Genomic DNA, 13,547 nt, shown 5'->3' on the forward strand with positions numbered 1-13,547 from the left:
ATAAGGGTCCACACTGTGCGATTGAAGCCAAGCTACGTCAATCATTTTGTGTCTGGCTCCGCCTCCTGCGGCAGCCATTTTTGTCGCTGTCCCCCCCGCCCCCTCTGTTCTGTGTCAAAAACTCAAATGTCTCTGCAGGGTCATAAAGATTGGGGACCCTGCAGTGAAAAACACAATAAAACTGGACCAGGGCAATGAAAGAACACGGAAATTAAGACCAGTATAATTCAGCAAATGAAACACCGTGTGCAGGAGGAGGAGGAGAAACTGTCTACAATTTTCACAGGCATGTCACATGACGACCTTTTTAGCTGCAGAAAAGCTGGTCTCTTTTGCAACCTCGTTCCTTTCGGCTCTGATCTCTCACCTTCTACAGCTTCTACCTGGAAAGGTGGCGCAGGTGGCCTCCACAAGCAGGGATTTGGAAGTTAGGGTCCAGCAGGCGTGAGCCAGAGCCACAAACAGCTCTGGGGGCTCTGTGCTGAAGAATCCATTTCCCCTTTCCCTGTGCAACCCCCCCCCCCCTCCATCCCATACGCCGCCCCGTCCCATTCACACTGCACTGGAAATGTTTAACGCTCCCTTCTCATTAGCAACCCTACTCACGCCTGTGCGTTTTCAGAATTCATTATCCGCACACCGTCCTTTTTACGTGCAAGGAGAGGGCAGATCCTTCCAACTGGATCCCAGGTAACCTCCGCTAGGGGAGGGCAAGGGCCTTCTTGCTTGCCCCCCCCCCCTCGTCTCTCGTGGAACAGATTTGCTCCCCTCCTCCAAATTTCCTTGTGACTTAGTAGCAGAATGCTTTCTATTAGCAGCGCCACCCTGTCCCAGGTGGTTCCGGTCTAAAGCCATGGAAATGGGCAATCTTAAATTGGAGTAACTCTGCAGAGGAGTGTATTGTTGGTGTCTTTGGCCGACAGCCGGAGCAAAAATTTAGCCTTGAAACTAACCAGGAAAGCTGCTTGTTCAAAGTCCCTGAACAAGGGTTACTTTTTTTTTTGCCTTATATATAAGGAATCAAAAGTAAGAGAGGTTTTTTAAAATAATATTGAAAACTCCTACAGGGTGAATATTAATTTGAAATTTTCCATTTCTGTACATCACAAATACCTACTTCTCAACAAACTTCTTTCTATTATTGATTTGAAAGTTTTATCAACAATATAAGAGCGAACTGAAGCAGAGCTGTGATCTCACTCAGCCAGCAGAGATGTTCCCAAGATCCCACCCACTATAACAGACTCTGGCCGTGCTGTTGTCATAGAGAAGAGAAACCTCCAGAGCCAGATTTCAGGTGTAGTGATTGGATCGTCGAATTAGGATCTGGGGATAATTAGGAAAGGAATTGAGAATTAGGAAAGGAATTCAGAATAAAACTGCAAGGATTGTCATGCCCTTATATAAAGCAGTGGTGCGACCGCACTTGGAGTACTGTGTTCAGTTCTGGTCGCCACATCTCAAAAAGGATATTGAAGAGATAGAAAAAGTGCAGAGAAGGGCAACGAGGATGATTGAGGGACTGGAGCACCTTCCTTATGAGGAGAGGCTGCAGCGTTTGGGACTCTTTAGTTTGGAGAGGAGACGTCTGAGGGGGGATATGATTGAAGTCTATAAAATTATGCATGGGGTAGAAAATGTTGACAGAGAGAAATTTTTATCTCTTTCTCACAATACTAGAACCAGGGGGCATACATTGAAAATGCTGGGGGGAAGAATTAGGATTAATAAAAGGAAACACTTCTTCACGCAACGTATGATTGGTGTTTGGAATATGCTGCCACAGGAGGTGGTGATGGCCACTAACCTGGATAGCTTTAAAAGGGGCTTGGACAGATTTATGGAGGAGAAGTCGTTCTATGGCTACCAATCTTGATCCTCCTTGATCTCAGATTGCAAATGCCTTAACAGACCAGGTGATCGGGAGCAACAGCCGCAGAAGGCCTTTGCTTTCACCTCCTGCATGTGAGCTCCCAAAGGCACCTGGTGGGCAACTGCGAGTAGCAGAGGGCTGGACTAGATGGACTCTGGTCTGATCCAGCTGGCTTGTTCTTATGTTCTTATGGGGCTGCCATCAGCCTTCGCTAAACCGTCTCCAAGGGCAGCCCCAGAAAGAACAGTAGTGTCCTCTTTTTTTCGAGCGGTTTGGCAGCTTTCTCAAAGGCAGCCCGGGAGAGCGTTTTTGCAAACTGCTTTCAGCAGGAATGTGCCAGGCCACGGTTGGATTCCGGCCTCAGTCCAAGTGGCCCGTTCAAGGGGGGCAGCCAAAATTCCACGGGCCGATGTTTGCACCCCTATGCGGGGAAAAAGGCATTCTTCTTTTTACACATGCGCTAGGGAGGGGGATAAATGTAATCGGCAGGAAACCAAACACTCCGAGCCATCTTGTGTCAATGAAGTTTTTTGTTTACAAATGCAGCCTACTCAGATTCCTGCCCAAATGCCAAACAGCCCCCACGAACAGCCAGCACAAAGCAAGCCTTGGACAGGGAGCAACGGGAAAGGTTACTCTCATTAGTATGCCGCTCAGGCATGCTTTTCAGACAAATGGCAACGGCCGGGCAAGAGCGAGAGTGTTTAGACGGCCCGATCCCGCCAGGTGCACCACGTTGAGCCTCCTGTGCTGCCAATCTTTGGGGATCACGTTGCCGCTTAGTGCACCTAAATGAAGAAGGAGAAGAGTTTGGATTTATACCCCCCTTTTTCTCCTGTAAGGAGACTCAAAGGGGCTTACAAACTCCTTTCCCTTCCCCCCCCCCCAACAAACACCTTGTGAGGTGGGTGGGGCTGAGAGAGTTCCGAAGAACTGTGACTAGCCCAAGGTCACCCAACGGGTGTGTCTTGGAGTGCACAAGCTAATCTGGTTCACCAGATAAGCCTTCCCAGCTCAAGTGGCAGAGTGGGCGATCAAACCCGGTTCTCCAGATTAGAGTGCACCTGCTCTTCACCACTACACCACGCTGGCTCTCTATGCCTGTGGATCATCCGTGGCACACCTGGGAAAGCTACCTGCAGGGCACATTTGGCCAAGCCCAAGACACTGATCCATACCCAGATGCAAAAGCCAGAGGGAATCTTGGGCTAGGATCCAAAAGAGCATGCATGACCTCTGAGTAAATAAGTGCCACGTGAAGAGCTGGCTACATTTAACTAATTTCACAATTGGGGCTATAGTCTGCAAGACACCCCCACTCCCGCCCCCACCTATACAGGCATCTGACTACTGTTTCTCTGCTCAGTCCTTGAAACCACCAGCATGGTGTGGTTAAGAGCAGGTGCGTTCTAATCTGGAGAACTGGGTCTGACTCCCCCGTTCTGCCACTTGAGCTGTGGAGGCTTAACTGGGGAACCAGATTAGCTTGTGCACTCCAACACATGCCAGCTGGGTGACCTTGGGCTAGTCACAGTTCTTTGGAGCTCCCTCAGCCCTACCCCCCCCCCCCCCGTATTTGTTGTGGGGAAGGGAAAAGAACTTGTAAGCCCTTTTGAGTCTCCTTACAGGAGAGAAAGGAGGGGGGGGGGATATAAATCCAAACTCTTTTCTTCTTTAGTCTCGTGCCTTGAAAACCCGACGGGGCTCCCACAGACGACTTTGGCAGCGCTCGACTCCCAGTTTGCAGAAATCCTGAGTTAGCCCACCCTGCTCCCCAGCAAAAGACGGCGGGGGTGGGTGGGGGAAGGCAGTTAAGCCGGCGCCCCTCCCTCCTCCCGCTCCAGAGCCAGCCTAGCAGCGTGGGAGGGAGCGGGCCGGCGCGGTGCCCGGGCAGGGGCGGCCCCTGGCATCGCGGTGCCCGGTCGGAGAGGCCAGCTGGCTGCCTGTCGCCTGCCTCGCTCGCTCGGTTGTCCGTCCGTCCCGTCGGATCCTGTCGGTGCCGTCGGTCGCGGGGGGGTCCCGATGGCCAGCGCGGGCTTGCAGCTGGTGGGCTACTTCCTGGCGCTAGCCGGCTGGGTGGCCACCATCTGCGCCTCGGCCCTGCCTCAGTGGAAGCAGAGCTCGTACGCCGGGGACGCCATCATCACGGCCGTGGGGCTGTACGAGGGTCTCTGGATGAGTTGCGCTTCGCAGAGCACTGGCCAGGTCCAGTGCAAGCTGCACGAGTCCCTGCTGTCGCTCGACGGTGCGTCCGCCGCGGGGGTGGAAGGGGCCGGGGCGGGAGGGAGGCCGAACGGGGAGCTGGGTTGGTGGGGGGCGCCTCTTGCCCGGGGGGGGGGGGGGGGAAGTTGCAGCAAAAGAATGGGGAGTATGGACTGCCAGCCAGGACCCATTGGGTTGGAGTTGCACTCGCCTCCTCCTGCATGAGTTGGCCAGTTTTAACAGGGTCTTTTGACAGCATCCCAAATGGGATCAGGGGTCTCCAGTGGGGTTAAGAGGGGTGGGCTGTAAGGTGGAGGAACAGGGTTTGATTCCTCACTCATCCACATGAGCTGCAGAGACATATCTGGTGGACCGGATTTGTTTCCGCACTCCTACATTCCTGCTGGGTGACCTTGGGCCAGTCACAGTTCTCTCTGAACTCTCTCAAGCCCCACCTGCCTCACAAGGTGTCTGCTGTGGGGAGAGGGAGTTTGTCAGCCACTGAGTTTCCTTGCAGGAGAGAAAAGCAGGGTATAACAAAGTCGTGATGGGGCAGTGGGGGGGAGGGGCGGGGGAGGGCAGAGGGCTTGCTTGCCTGCCAAACTATTCACCTGAGGCGTGATAAAATTGGCATCATTCATCACTGACATGTCTTTTTAGAAAGATAGATTAAAATGCTTCTCTGAAATTAGCAAGGGAGTGTGTGTGTGGGAGGTGTGCGTGCATGCGTGTGTGTGTGTTTGACAAACTGAAATTAACCTGAGTGGGGAGAAGTACTCTACCGGTGCTGTTGAAGTTCTGGGATTGGAAATCCTGGGTTTTTTTTTTTTTTTAACCTTTGCATCAACAGCAAGGGGGAAGACCAAATCTAGGCCCCTTCCGCACATGCAGAATGATGCCCTTGCAATCCACTTCCAATGCACTTTGCAGCTGGATTTTACTGTGCGGAATAGCCAGATCCACTTGCAAACAATTGGGAAAGTGGATTGAAAGTGCATTATTCTGCATGTGCGGAAGGGGCCTTAGAGCAGCAGCATGATGCTGGTCGTGGAAGGGTTAATCTGACCTGTGCTGCCCCCTCTCTCTGTTGTTTTTAGCCCAGCAGAGAAAACAAGACAGGTGTCTGCAACCCTTCCCCCCTTGAGGAGCTAAATGCACAAGGAGAGCAATTTTAATCAGGAAAACTGGGCAGGGGAGTTCCCTCCCTCCCCCATCTACAAATCCCCCCCCCCATGATCTACAAATCCCCTTATCTGTATCAAGAGTTGCAACCATAGACTCCCACCAGCATAATTTTGGTCCTGCAAAATTAAAGTCAGCTGAACAGTTGTTTGCCTGCCTCCCCTGGAAGTTGCAAAGACTGGGTTTGTGCTTTGCTTCTTTCCTTCGCTTTGCAGTTCATATGCAGACTTCGAGAGCTCTAATGGTGGTCTCCATTCTGCTGGGCTTTGTGGGGGTCGTCGTCAGCGTGATTGGAATGAAGTGTACCAAAGTCGGGGACAAGAACCCCGTGACCAAAAGCTGGATTGCCGTCTTGGGTGGAGTCTTCTTCCTGCTCGCAGGTAAACCAGAATTCCCTGCACCGTCCTACAGTGTGTGTGTTGTGACCGCTAGAATGCTGACTTAAAGACAAGGAAAACCTGGCTTCAAAATCCTAGCGACGTGCATGGCTTTGGGCTACATTTTCTCAAGATGTCCTACCTTGCAGGGTTGTCATAAAATGAGGAGGGAAGGGTTTGTGGGGGTAAGATGAGAAAATAATTAGACAGGTGTGAGCTTGTGTAACTGAGGCATGTTGGTTTTTCAACCGAACCCCTGAAAATGCTGTTAATTATAAAACCAGGTCAAGTTGTCCACCGATCTGAACATTAGCATAGAGAATCTACACAGAGAAGAGTGTAATCAGGTCATAATTCAGTAATTTGAAGGACAAATGTTGTCTTGAACACGGACATTCACTTGTCTGTGGCTCACCTAAAATTTATCTTGAATTTCTTAACTCCTCCCAACCGCAGTTTGCTTTACATCTAAAATTCCCAGAGATTTTGCTGTGCAATAGGTTTGATGAAAATTCAGCACATGTTCATGAAACATTCAGGCGCCAAGCTTCCATTAAAAAAGTGAATGGAAGTACGAGCAAGTTGCGCACCAATGGATAGTCAATGAAATAGGTCTTTACCATGAGATGCTTGAAAAGGTAAAGGTTGTCCCCTACTCAAGCACCAGGGTCATTGTTGACCCATAGAATGACGTGACATCATGTCTACCCAAAGAAAAATTAGCTACTGCCTGCCAGCTGAAAACATCCTCATAGTCAGCAGTACAGCTAGTATGGCCCCTTCCACACACGCAGAATAATGCACATTCAATCCACTTTCACAGTTGTTTGAAAGTGGATTTTGCTATTCCGCATAGTAAAATCCAGCTTCAAAGTGCATTGGAAGTGGATTGAAAGTGAATTATTCTGCATGCGCAGAAGGGGCCTATAGTTGTCGGAAACCCTGAGGAGGAGGGAGGGATACAAAAAAAAAGGAAAAGGAGGGAATTTTTTCCCTGCTTACATATTTATTTTGATAGTGATCATTTCTCCCTTTCTTGACCAATCGTAAAATAATGCAATTATGCCATTTTTTTTTAAAAAAGGGACTTCAAAAATAGTCCATAGCGTAACAAAAAATCAACATATTTGACATGGAAGGAGTTTTATATTTTTTTGCTTTTTATGGTATACCGGAGTGCTGTTGTGCTTCTGTGGAAAAGCAGAAAACAAGTTAATAAAATGTTTTGCCGTTCACTGCCTTCAAACAGAAGGGCTCTTGGAACGCGCAGATCTTTTCAAAGAACAAAGAAATCCTTTTTAAAAAACCTTCAATTTAAGAGAAGAGTTAAAGGCACTTATTACCTCAATTATGCGCCCCCACCCCCACCCAAAAAAGAACTTGCACATGAAAAATTCCACTGTAATTCTGTATCCTGTGAGGGCAATGTTGAGGTTATGTAGTCCAACATTGTCATTACAGTAGTATTACAAAATAATAGTCATTAAACAAATGGAAAAAGATGAAGGAACAGACGTGCAGCAAAATAAAAACATACCTGTTTTCAAGCCCCCTTCCTTCTATTTACTTACTCCTGCCAGAGCTGTTAGTTCAGCACATTATACGTAAATGTCAGCAAACCCCAAGAAACAGGGTCACTAGTTTCAAGGTGTGGCCTAGAAAGGCAACTTCAGTTCCCTAGAGGAAATATCAGCTTCCAAAGAAGGGGAGGGGGATACAGCATCACCACAACACTGAGATCCCTTCCCTCCCTGAATATTGTCCTTCCCACCACCAGAATTTCCCAAGCCCAACTTGGCGACTTACCCAGAAAGGAAGAGGCAATTCATTACACTACAAGTCACAAAATGGTCATTAAAGACATCACATCTTGGCAGTTGCTAAAACCATGTCCAACCACTTAACTTTTTCAGCTCAGCCTAAAGAAATGTGTTTTCAAGATGGCAGCTGCCATGGCCTGATTGCCGCTTGCTCAGAGGCTTAGTAAGGGCAGTAGGCCCAGCAGTGTTCTGTGGCTGATGTTTCACATTGCCATACCCCTTGCTGCTTAACGATTTATTGGCTGATGAAGAGGAAGGACAGATTGGTAAGCATAGGAAAGTAGCAGCCACTGCCTTTTTGGCACAGTGGGTCCTGAGCAGGAGCAATCTATCTGAGCAGTGGGGATTTTAGCAGCACTGAAAGCTGACAAGCCATCTGGGCCAATGCTAGAGTGTGTATGGAGACTATAACTTACGTTGATATCGCTTGAAAGCCAGCGTGGTGTAGTGGTTAAAAGCAGGTGCACTCTAATCTGGAGAACTGGGTTTGATCCCCCGGTTTGCCACTTGAGCTGTGGAGGCTTATCTGGTGAACCAGATTAGTTTGTGCATTCCAACACATGCCAGCACATGACCTTGGGCTAGTCACAGTTCTTTGGAGCTCTCTCAGCCTCACCCACCTCACAGGGTGTTTTTTGTGTGGTGGGTGGGGGGAAGGAAAAGGAGATTGTAAGTCCCTTTGAGTCTCCTTGCAGGAGAGAAAGGGGGGATATAAATCCAACTCTTCTTCTTCTTTTGGTGCTGAGATCAGAAAAGCTACACAGTGCCGTTCTAATTACAGTTGTAGCTTTCTAAAACCCAAATTACCCCTTAGGATTCGTAATGTGTAGTGTCTTGATAGCCCATCCCCCCCATACACACAGCTTTGTCTGAAATAGTCCAAGATCAGATGCAAGAGAATGCATTTCCCAAATGCACATACTCTGTACCACTGAGGCCCCTTCCGCACACGCAGAACAATGCACTTTCAATCCACTTACAGCGCACTTTGCAGCTGTGAGGAATAGCAACCTCCACTTGCAAACAATTGTGGAAGTGGACTGAAAGTGCATTATTCGGCATGTGCGGAAGGGGCCTGAGCCACTCCACCCCTTCAGCACCCTGCCTGCTTAAGCTATCAGGATCTAGGTAGCTACTGTTAAATAGCTGCACAGGCCGGTTGAAAAATTGGCCATCTTGACTTTTTGAAGTCGAGCAACCATAACTGTGTTCTCTAAGGGGAAAAAATTTAGATACTTTGAGTCTTCCTCTGTGTTCCCAGGTTTGTGCACAATGACGGCTGTTTCATGGTACGCGACACGAGTGACGGTCGAATTCTTTAATCCGAGCACGCCAGTTAATGCCAGGTGAATAAATGTCATGTCTAACCATTGCCAAAGGGAGGGCAGCGTGTTGGCCTTCTACAGGCCCAGTTTGGAATGGGGAATATGCAGAGTCAGTGTAGCCCTGACGACAGCAAATTCCTGCATTTAGACATGGGTGTTCCACAGTGATGTAGGAAAGAAATGCAAGAGATTGCAGTATAAGACACGAGCCGACGTCTGAATGCCCTGGGACAAAAACACGCTAATAGTTATTTACTCCACAAATCAACAACAAAGCTGAAAATCTAAAGAAATTACAAAAATGTGGCCAGAAGATAAATAGCAAAATATGAACAGTAAGAAAATATATACAATAACAAGAAAATATTTGCAGTACAACAACAACAGCCTTTGTTGGCACTGAACGTTAAAAGTTACAGACTTTGAGTCACGTATCCTCATAGCAATTGAGAGAAACTTGGCTACCCCCACTGTTGATATAATTTATTCAGTCGGTTGTAATGGGTGGTAATTTATTACGGTATATTAATATGTTGTAATGTGTGACAATATATTGTTATTCCTGTAGATGTTTGTGTCTGTTTCTGTTTAATCTCCCATGGAGTAAATAAGAATTTGTGCATTATCACTGTTGGAAGCCATGAAGGAGCTAGAAAAAATTCCTAAGCGTAAGGATGTGTCGCTGGCAAAAAAGATCAAGTTAATTCCTGCCACGATGTTTATCCCTGTTTCTGTGTTTGGGTGTGAAACTGGACAACGCTGACAGGAAGAAAGTAGATTCCTCTGAAATGAAGTGTTGGAAGAGAGTGTGACAGAGGCCCCTTCTGCACATGCAGAATAACACATTTTCAATCCGCTTTCAGTGCACTTTGCAGCTGTGCGGAAGAGCAAAATCCATTTGCAAACAGTTGTGAAAGTGGATTGAAAGTGCATTATTCTGCATGTGCAGAAGGGGTCAGATACCATGCAATGCCAAAAAATCAAATAAGTGGGGTCTAGATAAAATTAAGCCTGAACTCTCCCTAGAAGCTAAAAATGATTAAACAGGATTGTTGTGAATCAAAAGAGGAAGGCCAAAAATGTGATTGGTCCTTTGTCAAGAGATGCCCTCTGGCATGAGCAACCATTTCTCTACCACCAAACACACGAAGCCGAGACCAGCCACTGATCCAAACAGTCCACTTATATGATTGGCTCAATGATCCCCAAATGATAGACGCATTCCAAAGTCTATTATGAAGGGTGTTTTTCCCCCCAGCTGTTCTACCTTTTTAACAGGAGATGCTCTGCGACTGAGCATGGAGTCTCCTGCATGCCCTCACCTGCTGAGCCATAATCTGGATGACCTTGGGATGCTGCTGTGCATCTTTTTAAGCGCAGCCAGCCAAGGTTACAGCTTGGTTTGCACTCGTTCAACCCTCTCTTTTTGCCGCAGGTATGAATTTGGGCCTGCTCTGTTCGTCGGATGGTCGGCGGCCAGTTTGACCCTGCTCGGAGGGTCTTTCTTGTCCTGTTCGTGCCCCAGACCGGAAGACAGAGGACAACAGTACTATCGACAAGCGCAGCCTTCGACGACTAGAGAGTATGTCTGAACCTCGTTGCCCCTCTTTGCGGGAGGGTGGAAAGAGAAAGAGACGTTTGTTCTATGCAGCGGAGGATCCGAGCTGTGTCCTGCCTTCCTCCCAGACACGGAGGCATGATAATTTCTCAGGGTTTTTTTTCATTTGCTCTTCAAATTGGGTCCCAGGTGGTTCCTCTCTGCATCTGCAACCCTGTGGCACCCCAAGTTATGGGGAGGGGACCCAAGCAACGGTTTGTGGGCTTGAAACTAACGGGCCTCTTCTTTTTCATTTTGTTTTCCTTGATCTTTCAGACCCACTGTAAAAAGGGGAGATCAGTGCCTATAATGTCTTCACTTCTGTCGGGGGGAAAGAAGTATTTATGTCCTGAGTATTCCCTTCAGAAAGTCCAAATATGGCTGTGTCAAGGAATTTTTTTTTTTTAACATAGCCCCAAAATCCATTTTCTATACTGGATTGAAAACTGAGGCTGGGATGTATTCTTCTTATAATTTAAACTTTGTATTAACTTTTCTACTGCACAGCGTCTACTGCTTGACGGCTCTGAATTTCAGAACGCTTTTGGTTGTAATGGTTTGTACTAAAATATTAAAATGTGTTTTGGCAGTGGCCAGCTTTTTAAAATCTGTACGTCTCTCATTTCTGTGGGTTTCTGGCCCACCTTTGGCTGGTGATGGGCAAACACAATTGTCCGCGCTAGAACCTAAAATGGCTTACATGTTTTCAAGCATCTCCTACAAATCCTCAAAAACGCTCAACAGTAATTTGCAAGTGCTTGACGCGATGGTCGCAAAATGCAGGTATGTGCAAACGCATCCATGCAGTGGGAGCCATGACATGCCCTCCCATCCCATCCCTGGTCCACAAATCTTATCTTTCTGGGATCAAGTATGGAGGGTAGCTCTTACAGAGGGCAGCTTTAACAATGCCATTGTGGCACAGTGGCTAGAGTGTTGGACTAAAATCCCAGGAGATGTAGTTCCTGGGAATGTCAACTCAATGCATGGCAGCTGTGAAAAAGGCAAACTCTATGCTGGGGATAATTAGGAAAGGAATTGAGAATAAAACTGCAAAGATTGTCATGCCCTTATATAAAGCCGTGGTGTGACCGCACTTGGAGTACTGTGTCCAGTTCTGGTCGCCACATCTCAAAAAGGATATCGAGGAGATAGAAAAAGTGCAGAGAAGGGCAACAAGGATGATTGAGGGACTGGAGCACCTTCCCTATGAGGAGAGGCTGCAGCGTTTGGGACTCTTTAGCTTGGAGAGGAGACGTCTGAGGGGGGATATGATTGAAGTCTATAAAATTATGCATGGGGTAGAAAATGTTGACAGAGAGAAATTTTTCTCTCTTTCTCACAATACTAGAACCAGGGGGCATACATTGAAAATGCTGGGGGGAAGAATTAGGACTAATAAAAGGAAACACTTCTTCACGCAACGTGTGATTGGTGTTTGGAATATGCTGCCACAGGAGGTGGTGATGGTCACTAACCTGGATAGCTTTAAAAGGGGCTTGGACAGATTTATGGAGGAGAAGTCGTTCTATGGCTACCAATCTTGATCCTCTTTGATCTCAGATTGCAAATGCCTTAACAGTCCAGGTGCTCGGGAGCAACAGCCGCAGAAGGCCATTGCTTTCACGTCCTGCATGTGAGCTCCCAAAGGCACCTGGTGGGCCACTGCGAGTAGCAGAGAGCTGGACTAGATGGACTCTGGTCTGATCCAGCTGGCTTGTTCTTATGTTCTTATGTAGGTTCAGATCCCTACTTCTACCAAAGTAGCTTGCTGGGTGTCCTTGGTTCCACCACAAATTAGACAGAAGCGTAATAGCAATTAAACAAAAAACACCGCCAATCCTGTGTGTATTGTTAGTGGTTTGTATTTTTGTAACTTTCTGTATTTATGCCTGTTCGTAGCTGTTTTAGACAATAGTGCACTTATTTTCACTTGTTAATTCACTTAGTAAATTAGTAGCAAGTATAGAAGTTTGTGTGTTTGGACTGGCGGTGTTTTTTGGTTATTATTAATTGTCCTTGGCTCCATCACATATTCTCAACCTCATGTATCTTGTAATGGATTCAAGGTACAGGAAAAGAGATTCCACCTAAACATTAGGAAGAACTTTCCGTCCGTCAGGGCTGTTCGACAGTGGAATTCACTGCCTCAGAGAGTTGTGGAGTTTCCTTCTTCAGAGGTTTTTAAACAGAGGCTGGGTGAACATATGTCGGGAGTGTTTTGATTGTGTGTTCCTGCATTGCCGGGGGTTGGACTGGATGGCCCTTCGGGTCTCTTCCGATTCTATGATCTCATGGGGTTGTTGCTATGAGAAAAGGAAGGAGGCGACATTCTAAGCCCCTTTGACTTCTGACTGGGCAGAAAAGTGGTATAAATAAAGGAATGAAAATGCATTCATTGTTAGTCTCATTGGTCTTCCCAACTTTCTAACATTATTTCTTGGCAAGGTTAAAGGGACATGTAGCTCTAACAGCAATTGAACTGAGAAGCTGAGAAAAATAAAAATTCAGAGCAACCACATTCACGCAGTTACATTCTGATCATGGGCCAGCATGCCAGCATCATCAGTTGGCAACCTAGGTCATAATGAGTACAGGAACAAACATATTTGCAAAACTGCTCGTTTCAAATTGCAAGCAGATCACAAATGCGAAAACACGGTTTCCTTCACCCGGAGAGCGGCTGCCAGTCTGAGTAGACGAAGCTAATGTTGATGGACCAATTGCCTGACTCAGTATAAGGCAGTTTCATGTGTGTTCTTGTGGGGGCCACCACGCAAAAGCCCCTTTTGCACATGCAGAATAATACATTTTCAATCCATGTTCACAATTGTTTGCAAGTGGATTTTGCTATTCCGCACAGTAAAATAAGCTTCTTTTTGAGGGAATGAACCCCCTCAGCAACTTTTGCCAAGACAACAAAGAAATCTGTGCTGTTCTGCTAAACTGATCTCCAGATCTCAGGCTATTTGGAGAGGAGACGGCTGAGGGGGGATATGATTGAAGTCTATAAAATTATGCATGGGGTAGAAAATGTTGACAGAGAGAAATTTTTATCTCTTTCTCACAATACTAGAACCAGGGGGCATACATTGAAAATGCTGGGGGGAAGAATTAGGACTAATAAAAGGAAACACTTCTTCACGCAACGTGTGATTGGTGTTTGGAATA

General features: G+C 47.1%; 1 protein-coding gene across 1 annotated transcript; it reads left to right on the top strand.

Annotated features, from left to right (window-relative positions):
- Positions 1-3,746: 3,746 nt before the first annotated feature.
- On the top strand, positions 3,747-10,983 carry CLDN19 (claudin 19). The gene is made up of 5 exons (XM_048519149.1): positions 3,747-4,118; positions 5,473-5,637; positions 8,716-8,800; positions 10,215-10,361; positions 10,653-10,983. The coding sequence occupies exons 1-5, from the start codon at positions 3,896-3,898 to the stop codon at positions 10,684-10,686; spliced, it is 654 nt and encodes a 217-aa protein (XP_048375106.1). The 5' UTR covers positions 3,747-3,895; the 3' UTR covers positions 10,687-10,983.
- Positions 10,984-13,547: the final 2,564 nt, after the last annotated feature.

Source organism: Sphaerodactylus townsendi, linkage group LG16, assembly GCF_021028975.2.
Source record: "Sphaerodactylus townsendi isolate TG3544 linkage group LG16, MPM_Stown_v2.3, whole genome shotgun sequence".
NCBI lineage: Eukaryota > Metazoa > Chordata > Lepidosauria > Squamata > Sphaerodactylidae > Sphaerodactylus > Sphaerodactylus townsendi.